Below are 20,747 nucleotides of genomic sequence, written 5' to 3'. Positions count from 1 at the left end.
ATATAGCCATTATTATTTTCTGGGTTATTTAACAGAGTGCAGATGTTTGAAGGGCCCATTCAGCCTTCAGCAAAGAAAATGTTTTTTTCTTCTCAGGTGACTGTAAGGTTTTCAGCAATGAATAAGCATCCTCTTGTGTGGAGAGCATTCAGCGCGTGATAAATATTACCTGGTTATAAATTCTTTGTATGAAAACTGGTAGTAGCTTGACTTGGTTAATAGCACTGTTCTTACTAAAAAATTCTAGACACTCTTGATCTAAAGAAGTGAATTTTAAATATTTAATGGTGGATCTTTGAACTTTATTTCTTTAATAACCAAAGCTGGATTGAACTATATTTCTGAGGGATGTGAAGATAAATTACTTTAACCCCAAAAGCAATGCTTCTTTAGAACCCAGGTTTTATTTTTTTTTACTCGAAATAATCCATTATAAACTAATCCCAGGAAGCTTTCAGAAAATCACTCAACATTTTCAGCATCTCTATTCAGTAAGCAGAACTTGATGCACATTTGTTTTGTTACCATATCTTAAACAGCAAAACAAAAATCCAACAAAACTGTAAAACCCACTGAGAAACAGTGGCACTTGGAAATCCTAAGAGCTGTCAAAGTTATAAAGAAAGTGAAAATATAGTATTCTCATTATATATAGACACAGAAATTTGTTTAAAATAGCTTGAAAGTCACTTTGAAATTCAAATAGTTCTCACCATGTCTATCAAGAGGTTTGAGATTCCAGCACAGAATTGGCTTACACCTGATATGCTACTAATTAAGTCAATTAGAAAATCTTCTCCTAACAATTAATTAGGATCCTGATTCCTGTTTTCAGCTTCTTGGGCACTGTAAACTGAAAGTTATTTCTGAAAAACTTTGCCTCTTCAGCTTTTATGAATGTAAATACACTGCACCGTTTCCAAAACAAAACAAAACCAAACAAACAAAAAACCCAATCTCCAGAGTCTGTATCCCTCTTTGCCTTGAAGATGAAGTGCAATTACTGTTGTACCAAAAAAAGAAGCAAAGCACCTTTGGGCATAGAATGGGAATTGGGACAAGTGAAAATCACAGCTTCTGTGCTGCAGGGACATCGGCTGTTTTATTACCTTGTGTCCTACCAGCTTGGAATGGAAATCTGAAGACATAAAATATTTAGAGTCAAAGAAAAAATATTTCACTGAACTGTTTTTTTTTGCACTGCTTTGCACTGCCCAACGTAACCCCACATAATCCCACACAGCCCCTGACCGCCCCAGCCAGAGAGGTGATGGCTGCCTTTGAGGGAGGCTGTTTTCTGGAGAACCAAAACGGGGGCACAAAATAGGACCTAAACCAAAGCTCCTGTGAAGTGAGGAAATGCCAGGCGAGGCAGCTAAATATCAGCATAACTGAAAATACAAGTTAATCCAAAGAGATAAAACGCAGCTATTTGGTTTTGAGGGAAATAGAAGCTTCATTTCAATCCTACATCTCCCTTCAAGTGTATTTTCAGATATTCAGCAAAACCGGAATAACGCCAATGGGAAACCCATACCAACTTGTATGGGGAGTGAGGTACTACATCACTGCATGTATTCCGTGCCTGTATCAGGGTGGATAGTGCCATTAAATAATTCTCAAAAAGAGCATTAGATCCAACTCTAAAGAGCAGTGAACCAGGTTACAGAAAGTGCAGGCACTTTCTTTCTCCCTCCCTCTTTTGCCACCAGAGGCTCCAGTGTTGCAGCTGATATAATCTTTCCACCTTGGAACTTCCTGATGGTAGAAATGCAGAGGGCATCACTGTTGTTGGGAAGTACCTCAGACCTATGTATTATTAGGAGGCCCTGCTAGTTTCTGCAGGGCTCTGCACAAGACCAGCAATCCACCTGCTTATACCCATTTACAGAATTAAGGGCCCTCATGGTGGCACAGAGTCTGAGAGATCTACAGCACTACAGAAGTGCTAAGCGTTACAACTAATGGACTAGCAAATGCCAGAGAAGTAGTAAGATTGAAAACCCAGCATCTCTGTCTCTGAGGAGAAGACCCTTATTCACACAGATGGCTTTAAGTGGAAAAAGCAGTTTATTGTTAATGTCAAAAAACATGGTAGTAATCCCCAAAGGGTTGCACGAAATGGATATCCCAAAATTTAGAAACCATACAGTTTCCTCAGGAAGCCAGAAATTTTATTCCATCTATTCCTTTGGGAATTATTATCCTAATTTAACACCAAATCATAAATTCTTCATCTTTTAATTACTGAGACTTACGTATCTGCCATCTGTGTGATCCAACCAGGCTTTGCCCACCCTGTAGTAGCTGTGCAAATCAAGGCAGCTCAGATCGCTTTGCAATACTTTATATTCTGATCCAGTATTTTTCTCTGACTGGAAATATTGACTTAAATTAAAATAATAATATAATTTCAAAAATGGATCTAGTCTAAATTAGAGGCAGCACCGGTCAGAATCTGCCTTGAAGGCCCTGCGCCCACCGGAGGTCGCTGCCTGCTGCCATTTCTCTGCTGCTTTCCATCTCTCAAAGCATTTTTTTTCCTCTTTGATTTATTTTTCTCTTCTGGAAACAAGTAGTTTCTGCCACTAGAGATCATAAGCTCCTCCTACTTGATAGGGGCTTCTTTTGCTTTTGGCCTAACACATACAGTACAGATCAGTCACCACTCTGAGAGGCAGTGGGAACAGTGGTTTTATTTTTAAGTGTTCTTATACAGGCTGTGGAAAGCAAAGGTTGGGGTGTCACAGATCTTAGGCTGGGAGTTAGCCTAAGAAACAGAACTGGAACTATCTTATAACTAATTTAAATTGCCCAAGGTGAGACATGAAAAGAAAAAATAATAAAGAAAAAAAGAAAGTTAAAAGAAATTAACAGAATGATCTCTTTTAGAGAACTGCGTGAATCAATATCAGGTGCTTGGCTGAGTTATATAAAGGTGAATGAGAAATTTAAAAAGAGGTGGAGAAATCACAGAAGATAGTAGGCAAAAGAAAACATTAGAAACCAGAGAAGAAGCTATAAGGTGACTCTAGGAAATTAAAACCCATAAGATTGGTAACACAAGCAAAACAGAGAACCTGGTTTGAGTCATAATTCAAGAAATAACATGAAGGGACTGAGAACTGAAAGAGAAACCACATGTGAAGCTCCTATATAACAGGGAATAATACTACCATTATTCACAATGTTTGCACTTCTCTTTCAGGAAAGGCTATTAAAATAAATTTTCCTCAGCAGGAAAAGCCGTGGGAGGAAAACAGAGAAGCACAATGAAGCAAAAAAATAAAGTGCATTAAAAAGATATTACATTGTATCTACAAGAGTTTTCCTTTTACATTCATCTTGCCTCCTCTGGGACTGTTTCTGGTTCTGTTTGTTTGAGAAATCCACCACAAGAGTGAAAAGAGCAGCCCTGCTTAGCCTGAGCCTTTCTGTGCACTCACGTCTGCCCAGGCTGGCTGTAACATTAGAGACATCCCTCTCCCTATTGTTGCTTTATAATAAACGGTTAGGTCCCTCCACCCAGAGGTTTTAGAAACCTGAAACTTCTGCCAAGGCAGAAAACGAGCTACTGCTTTTCCTGATTGCAGCCAGGGATGTCAATATAAAATGTGGGCTAACTCACGTTCTTTCTTAAATACCCCAGGGGATTTGGTGGTCCAGGTATGTCGACTGCACAGCACCTTGAAATTGTCACCAGAATAGCAACTGCTCAGGGTGTGGGGATGTTTGGAGATTGAGGTGGGAAACTGCAGAAACTGATGGGAGCAGTGAGCTGCCTGAGTAACTGTCTCAGACAAAGTCATGGCTCCATGTGTAGTGGTGCTACTCAACACCACAAAGTCTGGCTTTGCCAAAAGTTATTACCCATTGGCATACATCCAGCTCTGGTTGCAAGGTTGACAAAACTGCCAAGTGGAGAAATGGGCAGGTTTTTTTTCTGTCTTTCATGATATGCCACAGAACTACAAACTCTGTAGGAAAGGAGTGCATAAAAACATTACTTTGTTCTCAGTCCTCTCACTCTTCATCTGGTGCTATAAAACACAAAATGTCTCTTTAAAAGTGATAGCTGCTTAGCTCTTTTCCTTGTTTCCAGCAGGCTGCTCTTCCCTTTTCTGGGCCTCAAATGCTGGGGGTTTTTTTCCCCCTTGTCTTAGTGAAGAATGTATATTTTGCATTGGGGTACAACAAATGCTTAAAAAAAAAAAAAAGACTGAAGTTTTTGCTGTCCGCAAATGACAGATCGTTAATAATCCATAACACACAGGCTGTATATCTGCTGTTACTGCTCTGAGGTCAACTGGCCCTGGTAAAGCAGGAAATAAAAGGGGAAGCTTCAGCGAACAAGAACAAAAGGCTTCTATAAGCCAGTAAAGTCGAAGCAAACTCCAAGCCAGTATTCCCAAGAAATGCAAAATTTGGCTCCATTTATATTTCTCTTTCAATGAGCACATTCATCACTTTGGAAAAAAGCCAGCAGACAGAGGTGTTCCTTACAATACTCACGTCCCTCAAGTGGCGAGTCTTCCTCATCAGCATCCTGACAGTCTGTGACTGCTACAGTTCTTTCTCCTCCATGGGTAAATCACAAAACTACAACATGACTGAGGCTGGCAGGATCCTCTGGGTCCACCTGCTCCAACCTCTTCACAGGTGGGGCCACCCAGAGCAGGCAGCTTCTGAAGATCTCCAAGGAGGGGACCCCACAGCCTCTCTGGGAAATCTGTACCAGCGCTCCACGCAGCACAGAAGTTCTTCATGGTGTTCAGAGGGAACCTCCTGTACTTCAATTTCATAGAATGATAGAATGGCTTTGGTTGAAAGGGACCATAAAACCCATTTCCTTCCAAATGCCCAGTCATGGGTGGGGCTGATATCCACTAGATATGCCTCAGGCCCCATCCAACCTGGCCTTGAACACCTCCAGGGATGGGGCATCCACAACTTCTCTGCACAGCCTGTTTCAGCACCTCACCACAGTATGAGTGAAGAATTTCCTTCCAGTATCTAAATCTCCCCGTTTAACTTTAAAGCCGTTCTCCTTGCCCTGTTGATATCATCCTGCATCATTCTCCCTCCTGTTCATAAGCTCCCTTCAAGTACTGCAAGGCTGTCATCAGGTCTCCCTGAAGCTTTCTCTTTTCCAGGCTGAACAAACACAGCTCAACTCAGATGTCCTTCATAAGAGAGGTGGTCTGGCTCTCTGATCATCTTTGTGCCCCTCCTCTGGACCCACTCCAAAAGTTCTGCATTCTTCTTGTGCTGGAGACCTCAGACTCCTCCTTTTCCCTGCTGGTCACCCCTGTTTTGAAGCACCTTTCGGCTTTCCGGGCTGCAAGAGCGCAGTGCTGGCTCATGTCTGGCTTTTCATCCACCAGAACTCCTAAGTTCTTCTCTGTAGGACTGCTTTCATTGAATTCTTCCCCTAATCTGCACACAATTCTGAGATTGCCCTGACCCCAAGTGTGATATTTCGAGTCCTTTGCCTTTGGTTCTGAGCACCACTGAGAAATGAAAGAGTTCACCCCCTTGGGTGGCAGGACAAGGCTCAATTGCATATACCCAGCCCCTCTCAGCCTGCAGCTTCATCTACAAGATCACTGTGAAAATGAAAGTCCACTGACATGGTGAAAAGCATATTGAGAGTCATGAGAGTCAACCATGGCACTGTTACAATAATCTTATTTATTTCATCTGATTAATGTTTAACAAGATTTTGAAAAAAAAAAAAACAACTCAACGACATAAAAAAAAAAAAAAAGAATCCTTCGTGGTTATTTATAGAAGAAAAGGCACGGTTGATTTTAGAACACACGCACGTACAAAAATCAGTATCAAAATGATAATTTCATTGAACTTTTACCATGAAGTGAAAAAAAAAGAAAGAAAGAAAGAAAGAAAGAAATACTTCCTTTTTTTTTTTTTTTAAGGAAAAAAAATACTTGGCAAGCAGCCCAGAGCAGTTGTAGACCTTCCCACTTGCCTTACTTGCTGCTCAGCACCAGTCACATGCTCGAGGGAAGGCTCCACCCTTCTTGCTTTCTATGAAATGAGCTGTGAGATGTTTGAACACTGTTCTCATAAGGAAATGCAAGGTCACTTCTTCACTGGAAGTGCTGTAGTGAAGCTTTACGCGTGTGTTTCCATGTGAGACTGAAAATGTTAAATAGAAGAAGTGAAGGAAGTTAAATTCTTTTTTCTTTCTTTTTCTTTTTTTCTTTTTTCTTTTTCTTTTTTTTTTTTTCTTTTTTTGTGAAGGTAACTCCTGTGCTTAAAAGGCTGGTTCTACCAAAGAAAGAAGTGTAGTCACTGGAAGAAAAGGAGAAAGAACTTAGATCATCAGGCACACCGTGTTGCTGGTGCAATGGATCCAGAAGGTAATAAATACCCTTTTCCTCTCTGAGCCTTGTTTCTTATATATAATGCCTGATAGTCCATAATCCAGAATGGGGTTCACTGAATCTTATTTGTGTATGGATTAAATTGCCACATTTATCATGGTTAATTCAAAGTAATGCCCTGTCAGGCTTAGCTATGATGTCAAAAAGCAAAGGAGGGAACTGTCCTAGGACTTTTGGAACTTCTGTACAAGCCTTGCTATGTTTGATGGTGTGCCTGACATACACAGCCAAGTAGAGCAAAGTTCTCTTCTTCCAACTGCAGCACATTTAACCGCGGAAAACTGGATTTAAAACTCAGGAGTACCTCAGTGAATTTATGTAGCCAGTTGGTGTATGGATTCTCTTCTCAAGTCTGAGTGTGGGGCAGCCTTTTGTCTTTGTGTAAGAGAAAAACCTCTGGGCTGGCACAGACCAGCATATAACTTCTCTGAAAGATGTGTATCAGGGTAGACCCTTCTGTATAGCATGCATTGTATCTCTTGCACAACAGCCTTCATGAAGAATCTGTTGCCACTGGGGATGTTTATCCTCATGCTGGTGTAACCGTTTACTAACTACGTGGTTCCTCTTCAGTTAAGATTTAATAAGGAGCACATAATCTTTCAAATTGCGTCTCATTGCTTTCCATTCTGGAGGAAACTGCACTGCAGTACTTGAGGAGAGATGTGGCCTCAAGTGTAATACTAGCTTTCCACAGGAATTGTACAGTTTAAAACAGCATAGACTCTCCTGCTCAGAAAACAACAAACCAATTAGGGTTTTATGAGAATGCCTGAGTCAATAGGCATGAAATACTGCTTTCAGAGAAGTATACTACTCGCATATGTGTGGCCTATGGAGACTTGTGACAGTTCTGAGCTTCTCTATAAGAACCAAACCAAACATCAGCGCCAGCACTGATAGTGTTTCGCCTCTGCTAGTTCAAGGTTCCTCAGCCATTTGTAGAAAAACCCCCACGATGCAGTGAGAGGAACCCTCCCACAGAGGATGTATTGGGTGATCATGTCTGCAGATGCTCTGCTCTGCTGGTGTTGGAGAAAGAAGCACAAGAGGCAAGGTAGTAAAGTCAGGAGGGAAGAAGGAGCTCGGGAAGCACGAATGGGGCAGCCACAAGTTTGGAGTCAGGTGGACTGTCTGTTGACTGCAAGACCAGGGGGTTGTACAGTTAGCTGCTGTGGTAGTTTGGGTTTATACCTGAGGATATTTTCTAAAAACAATGTAAAAGAAGTCAAGAAATGGCATAGCCAAGACATGGCTTCACAAAGTTTTGCCAAACATGGGTCTAGAAGTGGGCATCCTCCAAATAAAAGGTTATTTCACCTACTTTTGAATCTTCACAATATACTGAAGCAGAAGGGAGTAGTACTACTTCCTCTGAGGTCTGCAAGCTCCCAAAGATAAATAATTTAGACCAGAGTATTTTTAAGTAGACAGAATGAGACTGCTCTGTTACCCTCCATCATCTGATCCTTCAAGTTTCTTTTAATCATTCTAGGAAATAATATGCAGATTCTGTGTTCAGCTGGACTTCCAAGCACTTGCCAAAAAAGATCAATGATTGCATTAAAAAACTTTCTGAGTAGAAACTTATTTCTGGGAGTGTTCATGCAAGTTGAGTGCTCTTTCTGCAAAAAGCTTATCCTGTCCCCAGCTTGTATCAGATGGGATATTAGGGAAATATGGTTATAGTACGTATGTAAGAAGTAATTCTAAAGAGAGATACAAGCCAACAATTAAGGTTTCACACTTTAAAATGAGCTGCAAAACAAGTTTACTACTTGTTCTGTCCAAACACCAAACAGCATGTGGTGATATCTTTTTCTTGCTCTTTGTGAGCGATAGAGCACATAATATACAGACTACACTTCGTTCTCTTTTTAGGCTCTTCTGATCTAGTTGGATAGGAAAAAAATGTCTCAGTATGGAAGCTGCTATACTACATTTTTATCAGAATGATTTGTTTCACTTCTCAGGGGCTGCCTGAGAAGGAGTAAGGAGCAAGGAGCAGGTTTAACTCTACAGCTGCGTCTGAAGAGCAAGTGCTCCTTTGCTGTTATGTACCAGGAAGTTGTAATTACATTATACCTCCTGCATTTAGCCTTGCTTTGAACACCAACCTTTGAACCCTTATTTGATTTTTATCTGTACAGCCACATTCAGGATTGGTTTGGGTAGGCCAGTTCTTAACACATACTGTTCAAGTGATATTCTAGGTTATACAACTGTGCTGATTACTTTGTGCTATTACAGATCATTCTTTTTGATGTTTGGGAACAGAACTTCTATTTTTAAAGTAATTTGTTTATAGCTTATGTAATATTTATATTACTGTTTATTTTTAGTTTTATTTTTAGTTTTATTTAGTTTTATATACCCAATAGAGATGAGGAAGCCTGCTCTGTTTTAAGTTCTGTTGGTTTCTGGTCTTAGGTGTCTGATCTCTGCTACGTCCACCAGTAATCCCCTCCTGGCACACAGTGAAGAAGCAGCCTGTTTCAGTCTTGCAGCATTTCAGTTCTCCCTGCTTTTCCTGTGTTTCAAGCTCCTACTTCCTTTTCTCCGCTGGGTTTGTTTCTTCTAACAGTTTGCTTTTAGTTTCCTTTGCATCAAGCTCTTGCTGACTCCTTGAATATTTGGAGGCAGCAACTCGGAAGAGAGTGGCCACTGTCACTTTCTCCCCCTTCCCTCTGTGCTCAGCAAACAAGGACTGCTTTTGGAATGAATTTGCGAGCAAGAGTTTTCAAGCAGGATGGGCCCCCACCAGGCCAGGACTGGATACTCTTCATAGGCAGCAGAGAGATGTCTGTCACCTGTGTCACCTGTTCTCAATCAGGTGTGCAGTCAGGGAACAGTGAGAAAATTTGCCACTTGAGTTTAGATATAGAGTTCTACACACCCAACAGCTAGGCAGTGCAACACACTGCTTGCAGAAAACTGAACAAGGAACACTAGGAAGAAAATTTCAGAGAGGCTGTTGCCATGTATTGGAAACAGGTTGCTGGAGGCTTGGGAGAGTGGTGAGTCAGAAGCTTAACTTGAACACAGCTGAGAAATCACACTTTGGCTCACCTGTTGAGTGAATTAATACAGAAGTTCCCTGGAAGACAAACAAGTCATCTTTCTCAACTAATGGAAGTGTTGGAATTTTCCCCATCTTTCTCTCCCCCTACACCTGTCACACAGTTTCCATTCTCGTTTCTTTGGTGCTTTGTTCTAAAGTGACTGTGGAAACTAGTGGCATCTCAGCACAGCATCTGGATACAGATCTTTCTCTTGAGAGAATAATAGCCTCTAAAAAGTGATGCAGATTGTGAGTTGCACTGCTCCATTTAGCAGTGCAAAGAGGAACAGACACATCAGACATACAGTGTGATATTTCCAGGGTTTCTCCTTGGCTCTTTCTCCTTTCCTTTCCCTTTCCTCATCCCCTTCCCATTTCCTGATAAGGACAGTGCTGAACTAAGAGTACACGTAAGCCAGGGGCTTAGAGTTGGTGCTAATAATCTAATCTTTGGTGCTCATACATTTCTTAAGAAAGACTTTTTCTAATCTTACTTTTTTTTTTTTTTCTTTCTCTTTTGTCTCATTAACAACCACAAAACAGTTTAGCATGGTGGAAGTATGTGGCATGTCCAAGTTTTGATTACATCAGGTGCTTTCCGCAGATGTAGGTAGAATGGCACATAGTGACATAAATGATTTTATTAAAGTTACTTACAAAGTTAGAAATTTGAAACTTTAACAAAATGAATCTTACATTAAAAGTAGTATTTTAAATGAGGCAATCAATCAACTGAGATTTATTTCTTTCTATCATTTTCTGGGGCATGGAAATCTTTTTTTTTTTTTTTTCTTCACTTATTCAGTTACTTCTGAGTGACTCCACACTTAGGATCTGAGCATCCATTTGGTTGTGTATCAGCAAGAGTGTTTTATTCAAAGTTGCAAATAGCTGAATGATATTCCAGGCAGGAAGAAAATAGCTTACATTTGTTCCTCTGCACCTGAGGGCATATGAATTTGGTACTTGTTCAGGAGAAGACAGTGGGAACAAAGCTTCCTATTTTGGTTTGTAGACAACAGAAACCCCAGTAGCAGGATAAGAGTGCAGTTTCATGTGACTGGGGTGGCTGGAGGGGTGGCTGCATCACAGCTGAACACTCCTTGTTCTTCCTTTTGATGCTGTAGCTTCAGAGCCTCAGTGGCAAAGGAGTCCAGTGCAAAGTAAACATGAAATAATATTTTGCACTGAGCAGGACAGTGGCTAGTTAAGTTACAATGCCAGAGCATGCAGCAAGGTGGAAAAATGCATATGCATGCTTTTTGATTGTTATATTTGTTTAGACAAGTACAAGTTGCAATAAATGATGCCATCACCCCAGTCATTGCACACAGTCAAACATGTAAGATTGTTGACTCAGGTCCCCTGTAGTGGAAGAACAGCTGAGAATATGAAATATATCATCATAGTTTTTCCTAATGTTTGGGCCAGTTTTTGACTGTTTTCCACCTAAATCAATCAGGACCCAAATTTGTCAACGCTTCCTCTGACAGCAGAACTTGTATTTAGTTAGATGCTTGCTTTGTGGCATGATCTGAGCACAGTACAGGCCTTTCCTTTGCAGTGCTTTGATGAAACATTTTTCTTTCCAACTTGAAAATCAGGTACTATTATGATGTCTCCTGTTTTTCTGTGCTGCACCCCAACTATTGAATGCTCCTTGAATTTCTTAATGCTTCCTACTGTATGATTCTGCCTCTCCAGAATAAATGACTGCTGTTAGGATTCAGTCCCTTTACCCACTAAAATGAGCTACTTCTTTTCTTTGAAGTATGAACACTCCAAGGGTTTGGGGCAAATATTTTGTATCGTAAGCTGCCTTTCAGTAAGGTAAAATGGTGTTGGGCAAATATCACTTGGACTGAATAACTACTGAAAGAAAAAATTACAAACAAAATGCAATTAAAAGTGAGTACTGTATCTCCTGCTACATTTATTTTATTGCTTTGATAACCATTTGAGGTATTGCTTAGTAACCAAATTCTCTTCTAAAAAACAGTGATTCTGTGATTTCCAGGAAATGCAGTATTTCTATCACTGGGGTTTTTAAGGCATTTAGTGAAATATTCCTTAGTCATGTCAAGTATTGGGTAGTATTTATGAAAAACAGGCTGTTCCCTAAGCCATTAACACTAAGAGTATGTTCTTGCAGGAGCTGAGATGTCTTCACCAAATGATGTCAGTATGGAAGAAATATTGCTGGAAGACAATGAGCAAGACACTATAGAATACAGGATCCTCATGGCCTATGCCCAACGGAGGTTGCCAGCCAGCAGATATAAGAAACTTCTGAAAAATGAGGCAAATGTGCTGAAAACATCATCCTTAATCAGGAGTGAAGGGGAGATCCAACATCAAAGGGATAAAAGTGGGCCACACCAAGTATCAGAATTGCAGCATGGTGCAAAGAAACAGAAAAGCAAAAAGCAACCCAAACAAAAATTCTTGTCAAGATATTGTCTGCCCTTTTTCTGCAGGAGAGCAGAGCAGCAAAGTCCCACAAAAACACGTGCACCCAACAGTGGAATGGAAGATTGCTCCACTTCTGACACCTGCACTGGGAGCCTTCAAAAAAGGAGTTTTCAGGAGCAAAGTATGTCTTAGTTCTTTCCTCTGCTGTCTGTCCTTCATTTACTCGCTAAATACGTTAAATGATTTATGAATTGCTCATCATGTGCTGTTGGTTTCCATTTAGAAAGTCAGATTGCTGGACAGATCATCACTAGTGCTTGCACATGAGATTCATGCTTCTGACCAGCTTTTTTGGTTTTTCATCATATGAAGATAAATATTATGCAACTGCTTGTTATGAGCTTTGGATTTTTGTTTTCATACCTGTGAAAATGTGAAGCACTGGACAGACTGCAAATCTCCACGCTAAAATCAAGAAAGAGAGATTGTTTGAAGGCCTTTTCAAAGAGTTTTACCATGGAATGTATGTTCCACAACATAGTCTGAAGTGCAAGGCTTTCCTTGTAGCTCTGGTGCCAAGCAGTCAGAAGCAGCCAGCCTCAATTAGGGAGAAGTCCATGTCTCTGGGCTGCCTCTTGTAATCCCACTGTGTATCAGAAACATCAAAGTCTTCCACAGTTAGATAAACCTTTTTGTTGTTATCACTGCCACAGGACTCTTCTCAGATCCTGACTGAGATGGGTTTAAAAATAATGCCTTGTCTGAGACTGAGTTGGGGAGGTTATAGGGTTTTGAGGAGGGCATTTTCCATATCAGGTCTGGATCTGCCCTTCCATATACTAGAAGGAGAGTTAGTGGTGGTAGTTATGCATTCGACATTCGTGATCAGTTCACATGCGCATCTTGTACTCTGGCCCCATGCAAGGTGCTGCACTGTAGGCAATTGGTTTGTTTGTTTTTTATTCCTGCTCTGGAAAGTGACCCATACCTTAACTTTTCATGAAAGATTGAGAGAGGATGGTGAAGTATCTGCATTAAATCACCAAATACAGCATATGATCTATTGCCATATTTTATACAGGTGTTTGTCTGACTGGTCCCAGTGTGATCCTGATGGCTCACTGACCTTGGTGTCACAGCAGTTCTCCTTTACTTCACTGCATGTAAAAATATTCCTAAAATTTATCACCTGCTGACTTCTCTAGCCTAACACTCCATTCTCGATCAGTTTAACTAACTTGGACCAGATCCTGCCCACCAAAGGATCATAATTCTCCCTGCTTCCAAACTCCACAGCGTCTCCCAATAAAGAGGAGCTGTGTCATCCCAATACGTTTTGCTAGCCATAACCTTCCATCATCTGGATCCAAATATCACAATCAGCTGTGTCAATTTTAATTTCCATTTCATTTAACATCGCTAAGGAAAGCTCTCAGGAGTTTTGATGGTCCTCCCAACTCATGACCGTGGTCTCTGCAGGTGGCAGCAAGACCTCAGTGGCACCTCACCCTGCTCCCCATTTACCTCCCTGGAGCAGGTGTCTGGCCTTTGATCCAGATGTGAACTGTCCTTGAGCAGATTGCTAACCGTATTCCTAAAACATTATTTTTTATAACTTGCACTACTGACAGCTGCAAAACACACTTGCTCTGTGGGATAGCTTGCCCAAGGACAGCATGTTCTGTCTAAAACCAGTAATCTTAGGTTTCTGAAGACATAATCATACACTGTCACAAGTGGCCCACTCATCTTCCTAGAAATTCAGTGGCTCTGTATGTGAATGGGAGGAAGGAAATTCTGGGGCTTAATTCACCACCCTAGAAATGCAGTTTTCACTGGCTGCATTAGCACCTCACAACAAACTCTGCCTGTGAATTTGTGAAGTGTTTTGGGTCAGACCACAGTTGAGCTTTATTTTGCCGTCTGCCAGTTGCATTGGAGATGCCCCTAAAGAGAGTTCGCACTTGCATCCCCAGCTCCACGAGGCTCACTGTGAAGACAAGTGCTTTCTAGGTGAAGCAAGTCTTACAATAATGCCTGTTGTTCCCTGGGCTGTGGCAGGAAGCCTGGCAAAGTTCCTTCAGTGAGAGGGAAGGCCAACAAGGTCAGCTTGCTGGGTGGATGAAGCCAGTCTGGCTCCTGGATGCTGAGTTTTCGCAGTACTTGTGTGTTCTTTACACAACAGTGTTGAGGACAGGAGAAGTTTCTGCATTAGAGGTACCTCTGAAGGGAAGCCTTCTCTTTTGCTTAGAGTTAACGTGGGGAAACTAGGAAGAGAGCATTCAACTACATCACCCTTCCTGAATCTGGGCCTGTAGATGAACCAACTGTGGGCAATTTCACCCTCATAATAAGGTCTGTGATTCACGGTCCTGTTTCTTAATATGTGCTGTGCTTCTGAGTTGCAAGGATGTCTGCTAGTGGGCAATGCTCATCCTTTCTTCCATATGGTCTACGTATAGTTAGTTGCTGTTCAAATATTAGAGAAAGGTGGAAATGCATTTCTCTCTAAATTATTACCAGCCAATCTCAGGAAACAACAAAGCCCCAGCAGTAGAAGCTGTATCTCTTGGTATTCCACCTCAGCAAACATATGAACAAGTAAATCTCTGAAATATTTCTGACCAAGATTACTTACCTTCTTTATTTCCCACCCTTCTTCCCAACCAGGTGAAAAAGCAGATGTCAATCATATTGTAGACAAACTCTCCAAGCTTGTGACTAGCAGGCCTCAGCCATCTCCTTCAAATGTGGCATTCAAGATGCTGGTGCATACCCGGGCTCTGGAACAAGATAGTGGAGATACTGCTGACGAAAATGAGGGTGAAGGAAATGGTAAGGGGAGGAATTTCATTCTCAGAGGCAATAGCTCAGGTTGGTGTTGCAGAGCAAGGCACTTTCTTCAGGAATGGTGAAGCACTCAGAAGTTCTGTGGTAAGATGCTGTGAAGGGGGAATTTTGCTCTGCTGGTTCCTGCCCTGTTGCCCATATTTCAGGGATATCCTTTGCTACTTGCTACTACAGTTAAAAGCAACATCCTTAAAAATCCATGCAGGTGTGACATGCAAAAGGAGAATGACAACAAAGTGACACAGGGTGTCAGAGCAGTGCTTAGGAGTGGCAGGACTGGGAGCAAAACAGTTTGCTAGGGCTTTTAGGACAAAGACCTGCTTCTGGAACAATGATGTCAGTCCCTCTTCAGCGACAGAACAAGATTGACCAGCAACATCTGTTGAATGTTTGAACTGTCTGTCTTCCATGGCATCTGCAGAAGTTTGCAGTTAGTGCAAGCTTCCTCAGGATTTCTGGTTGCAAGAGGGAGCCTGTCATGCTTACACTTTCTGTAATTTGTTAAACCCAGCATTTGTTTTAATAAGTTGCAGAAAGTGCAATTGGCAATCAGGAGAGGAATCTCCTCCACTAATTTCAAGTCCATATTCTTCAGCTTTTGCTATCTGCTGCTTTCTTCTCTTATCAGCCATACCTCAAAGCTTACAGGGCTGGCAGCAGGATACTAAGGCTCCTTCCAAGGTTCTTAACTGGAGCAAAACATCGTGCAGAGAAAAAGTATTGCCTACTCCATGCAGACTAGAACTTTGAGATTATAGATCCTGGATATACAACTCCGTGAATTTGCCACAAATTAACATCTCTTCATGATTAAGTAACATAAAGACTTTGCCATGCTTTGCTCTCTGGATCCTACTAGAAGACAGCAATATTTATGTCAATCTCTTTTCTTTAACAGATGAAGAAAAGATAATACAAACAATAGTTGCACTGTTAAGAAAATCAGGGGATCAGCTAGAAGAAAGGGTAAGTCCTGCTTTCAAGAGCTACACAGGCTAGAGTGGAGAGAGAAATTACACATTTGCCAGGAGTGAATGTTTTGTAGCCCTCCTCTCTGTCTCTATCCTGAACCTCTCTTTGCACCATTTGAGGCTTTCTGAATCCACCACCATTTATTCTGAAATCTTAATCTTCAAACTAGAACACTAGTGCAGATCTCTGTTGGAATGTAGGAGGAAGTCAACAAAAAAGATGTGTACTTCAAAGGTTCACCTGCCTCAATCTCATTCACTTTTGCAAGACTTTGGACACTGGACTGACTCTGAGAACCTCTTGTGCTTGAGTTAAATTTGACATACATATTGTTCTCAGTGGAGGAAAAGAAAACCTACAGCTTTAGGAATTGCTATAGAGAAAGGTTGTTTTTTTTTTGTTTGTTTGTTTGTTTTTTTGAGACAAAAATGTAGAGACATTTCCTGAAGGAATAGCTCTGCAGTGAGATGCAAGGTTTGTGTATCATCTGCATTCAACACCACAATCAGCTTGTATTGCATATATTATCGAGAGATGCTCTCCTTTCCAAGTAGGGAATGTAAAGCAATTACAACAGAAGCGGCTCAACCTTTATTCTTATTTTTCAGTTCAAAAAAGACAGGAGTTTCTATCAGCGTTTTGAAGATATGTTGTCTTATGCCTTCTTCGAGAGGCTCACTGATTCATTCCTGGAGAATGTCTCAGCAGATTCCACAAACGAGACAGAAGACCAGTTACAATGCATCAAAGTTGCCTTTGCACTGGAAGTTGCTACCAGACTTACTGCTGTGGACAACCATCCTATGAACCTGGTCATGGGCTTTGGATTAAAGTACCTCCAAGAGCACTTCAGTCCCTGGATTCGTGATCGTGGGGGCTGGGTAAGAGTTTTGCCTCCCTTGACTCATGCATAATCTAGAAGTACATACTTTCACAGAACTAGCATGGGCCAGATGCAAATCAAACCTAAAAGTTATTCTTGAACACAATGTGTACTTAAGCTGTGGATTTGCTTGCTAAAATACATCTTCTATGCTGCAAGCTGTTTATTTACATAGATCCAAAAATTAATAGGAGACATTCACGGAGGGCTGCTCAGCGTAACACACTATTCCTGGCACAGGCAGACTCTCCACCACAAAAACCTGAGGTCTAGGAAAGACATCAGGAAACTTCACCACATGCTTGACGTAATCTTAACCTTCTCCCTGAAGTCTACTGTTATCAAGTTCTGGGAGCAGCATAGCAGTTCATAACTTCATACAGTCTGCCCTTATGGTATGTTTTATGTTCACCTCTCCATACACAAGAACATCTATTTGTCTTCAACAGCACTGTGCAAAGTGCTTTTTGTCAGCAGTGGTGCAGAGCTGCTGCCCTTTGTAACTTGTTTACCTACCTTGTTGAGAGGCAAGAGGTCCTAGTAGATTTGTACTTCATAAACCCCTGTAAAGCATATGTCCATTGGAATAGACAGCATGTGAGGTCAGGAAATTCTACTGGACTGACCCTAGCAGAATAGAAAATAGGATCAGTCATCATTGCTTTTAAAATTTTTAAGTCTTCTTTCTCTATTATAGGACAAAGCTTTGAGTTCACTGGATCAAGAAGAAGTAGAATAATTCTGACTTGAGTTCATTCTTCAGGGTACCTGAGCCTACAGTTAAGGAACATGCAGAATTTGATGCCAATGGCTATGTATTTTTATTTTTCATGTGGAATGTTTGACTGTTCTATTTCTAAGTCTGATGGGTACAACAGCACTTTCTCAAAGTAGGTATTGATGTACTTTCTAGTGGATATGAATTCACTTCCAACTTCTCTGGAGCACTCAGCCTCATGGACATTGATTTCAGTTAGATTTCTGCGTAGAGTTGCTTGCGACTGCTCCTAGAGGTGGATGTTAAAATGCAAATGGGAGGAAAAGAAGGGTAAGCAATCAGGAACCACTGGAGTCAATAAACCATCAACCAGTCAAGATGTGCACTGCCAGTTTTGTGTGGTTCATAGTGGTACCACCAGTTACCAGTCCCGTGTACCTTGTTAGTAGGTGTACCTACATGCTACTGTCAGTGGTGCCTCTCTCTCCCTTTCCCTGGTTAGTTTCTCCAAACTATTCATGCCATCTTATAATTCTGACAGGGACTGAGTAAAGCTAATGGAAGCTATTTGCTCCAGTGCCTTCCACATTCTCCCAAGATAATAGACTTGATCTACCTTAAGATGTTTTGAGTTCTTTTGTTTTAAACCTCTTCAGAGCATAATGCAATAGATGTTGGCTTTTATATTGCTATTTTTTCTACTGAAGTGGAAAATACAAACATGGTGAGAGATTTTTTTATCCAAGAAATTTAAAACAATTCTATTGTGTATTTCTCATTATAGAAAAGCTCGATGCTCTTTAATCTCAGGAATTTCTCATAAACAGAAGTGTACTTTCAGGCATCGAAGATGAACGAACTCATTAGAGTTCCTGAATCTGTAGGTGTGGCAGAGGAAGGAATAACAGCTTGTCATTTAAAGCAGAGATTTATTCCAGTTAAGCTATACATTATTTTAAGTCTTGACTTGTGACATATTTAGTCATGACTTCCATCCCCTGAAAATCCTTGGTGGATGGAGAGGGAACTTGGAACAACTCCTGAAGCTGTACCATCATGGTGTTGCTTCCGTGATTTTCCAGTACAGAGTTGTTTTTTCCTGAAAATACTCTCTGCCCCTCAGTAAGATGCCCTTCTATTACAGGTACTCATTCTGACTGTACAAGTATGTTAACAGTTGAAATTGCATGAGGAACTTACTAACAAATTATGAATTTGAATGAAAGTGATAGAAAGCATTTTAACTGGGGGTGTAAAATATGCAATACCATAAAAGATGAAATATTTTTCTAATAAACCTTAAATTTTCAACTTATGTGTAGCAAGCTGCTGCTGTTTGAACATGTATGTGTGAAACAAGGCCGAGAACAGATGATGGAGTGAGCTTTGTTTCCCTGCTTCGAACGACTTGGGAAACACTTGTTACATCTCTAGACTGCAAATCCAGGATTCTCTTAGTTGTTAAGAACATTCAGTCTTTCTGATCACTTCAGATATCCCAAAATGGGGGCTGACGTGGGGGGGGGAGGGGGGACAGCATAATTTGGGGAGAGATACAAGCATTTAACCAGAAGCTCAATATGTTATTTTTTCTAAGGAGAAAAACATCCTTCCCTTTGTCTGACGCCTTTTTCCAATGAAAAGTGTTGTGTGGTGTTATGCCCTTCCTCACACTAGAGGCTGCTGTTTTATTTATTATAAATTTGATTGGCTGCAAAAGCAAGCTTGTTAACTAGATGTTGGCACTGAAGAACTAGAAGTGATTCCACTTTAATTACAGGCAGACCAGACTTGGTCTTCTGGCACATGCCATTTGTTGAGAGCTAGCCTGTGGAAGTCTCTATTTATATTTCGTCTTGAAGAGCGGTCTGATGTTTAGGAAGGTGAAAGTTTTGCATTTGTGAGTGTGATTTTTAAGCTGAAGGTTTAAGAGCTCTGAACACACACTTGACTTTCCTTCCCAATCTGGTACCTCAGGGCCAGTTTCATGACAAGAACGAAGCCAAGATAGCAAGACAGCAAGATAGACAATTTTGGATGTGAATGTGAATACTAGCCATCTAAGAAAAGATGCTCAGCTGGTTTTTATTTTGCTCTGGGTAGTTCAGAGGGACTTTTTCAGTAGCAGTAGGGGCCAGCACAGATAATCAGCCTAGTGAGCTGTTTCTTATTTAGACAGTCTTACATTTATCATCCACGTCAGTTAGATTTTAAGAGCAACCTACTCTTTTTATGGCAGAGATCTGTGGTAACCTTCTTGCTGGAATGATGGTTTTGGTTTATTGTGGGAGCAGTCAGCAAGGCTGAGCACCAAGCTGTTGTCCCTGCTCCTGGCTGGTATTAATTAGCAAAATTCTACTACTGGCTCAACCAGTCTTGCCTTGTTTTCTTTTTTAATCTGTGATGACTAAGCCAGTGGCAGACAAATGTATGAGTCTGGGATGTGTATGGGAGTAGAGGGAATGTTGTGAAGGACAGTGCCTGTCCATGCCTTCATTTTACTTGAATGTCTCACAAGAAATACTTCTCCCTTTATTGCTGTAGGACCCTGTGGTGACAATCTGGGGTGTTACTTTGAAGATAGAGTGGTCTACTATTAAAACAGATTGTTGTTTGGGACTTCTATTAAGGAATCATAGAATGGCTTGGGTTGGAAGGGGTCTTCCAGCAAGATCATCAAGTTCCAACCCCCCTGCAATTATATATGTATATATATACACATATATATATTAGTACATATCTAAGCTCTTTGTTCTATCAGCTAACTCAATCTTAAAATGAACTTATTTTACTGAGCACCCTGTAGGCAGTGCCACAATTTATCTCATCCTGCAGTTGCCTTCTAGGCTGTGTAAAATTGAGCCGGTCCCCCGGGGCAGCCCAGGAGCTGCTGTTCCAACCTAACTCACCCTCCATGGGCCAGAGCTCTAACTGTAAATGGAATCTGCCCCCAGTGCTGTTCCTGGTGTTAAAGCATCAGAAAAGAGGATCCCACTGCCCATGTGTGTAGACACTCACAAATGGGCTGTGCCCAGGCTCATGGCTGCAGCACCCTTGGTCCAGTGAGTAAGAAGCAGGAGGTAGAAATGGCAGAACACAGTCTGGAGTTCTTGCCCCAAACCAAACATTCCGCTGCTCCACTGCTTACCTTTGCTCCAGCCATCAGAGGAGGGATTTCTTTTGGCTCTTGGCTGGTAGAGCTGTAGTTTTCCTGTGGAACAGGCTGGTGAAGTATTAATTCTTCTTGCTGTATCACATGGCCTCCATCCTTTCAGAACTGTCTCCTCCTTTTTCTCCTTCCCACAGGAGAAGAGTGAACACATGCATTTCAGTAGTTGACAGAAAGTGAATTGCAGTGGAATGATGAGGGGAATAGCCCAAGAGATAGCACTGTCTGAAATGTGGATTTACAGTCTAAGATTCGTCCGCTGCAAAGTCTGAAAA

The 20,747-nt window shown here is 41.2% G+C and overlaps 1 protein-coding gene across 1 annotated transcript; it reads left to right on the top strand.

The window, feature by feature from the left end:
- Positions 1–11,628: 11,628 nt before the first annotated feature.
- On the top strand, positions 11,629–17,324 carry BCL2L14 (BCL2 like 14; the record flags this gene model as incomplete). Its single annotated transcript, XM_079541209.1, has 5 exons — positions 11,629–12,061; positions 14,551–14,715; positions 15,629–15,696; positions 16,311–16,583; positions 17,283–17,324. The coding sequence occupies 5 exons, from the start codon at positions 11,629–11,631 to the stop codon at positions 17,322–17,324; spliced, it is 981 nt and encodes a 326-aa protein (XP_079397335.1).
- Between the last annotated feature and the right edge of the window lie 3,423 nt (positions 17,325–20,747).

This window comes from Tetrao urogallus (genome assembly GCF_951394365.1).
Source record: "Tetrao urogallus genome assembly, chromosome: 1".
Lineage (NCBI taxonomy): Eukaryota > Metazoa > Chordata > Aves > Galliformes > Phasianidae > Tetrao > Tetrao urogallus.
This window is presented reverse-complemented; position numbering and strand designations above follow the sequence as displayed.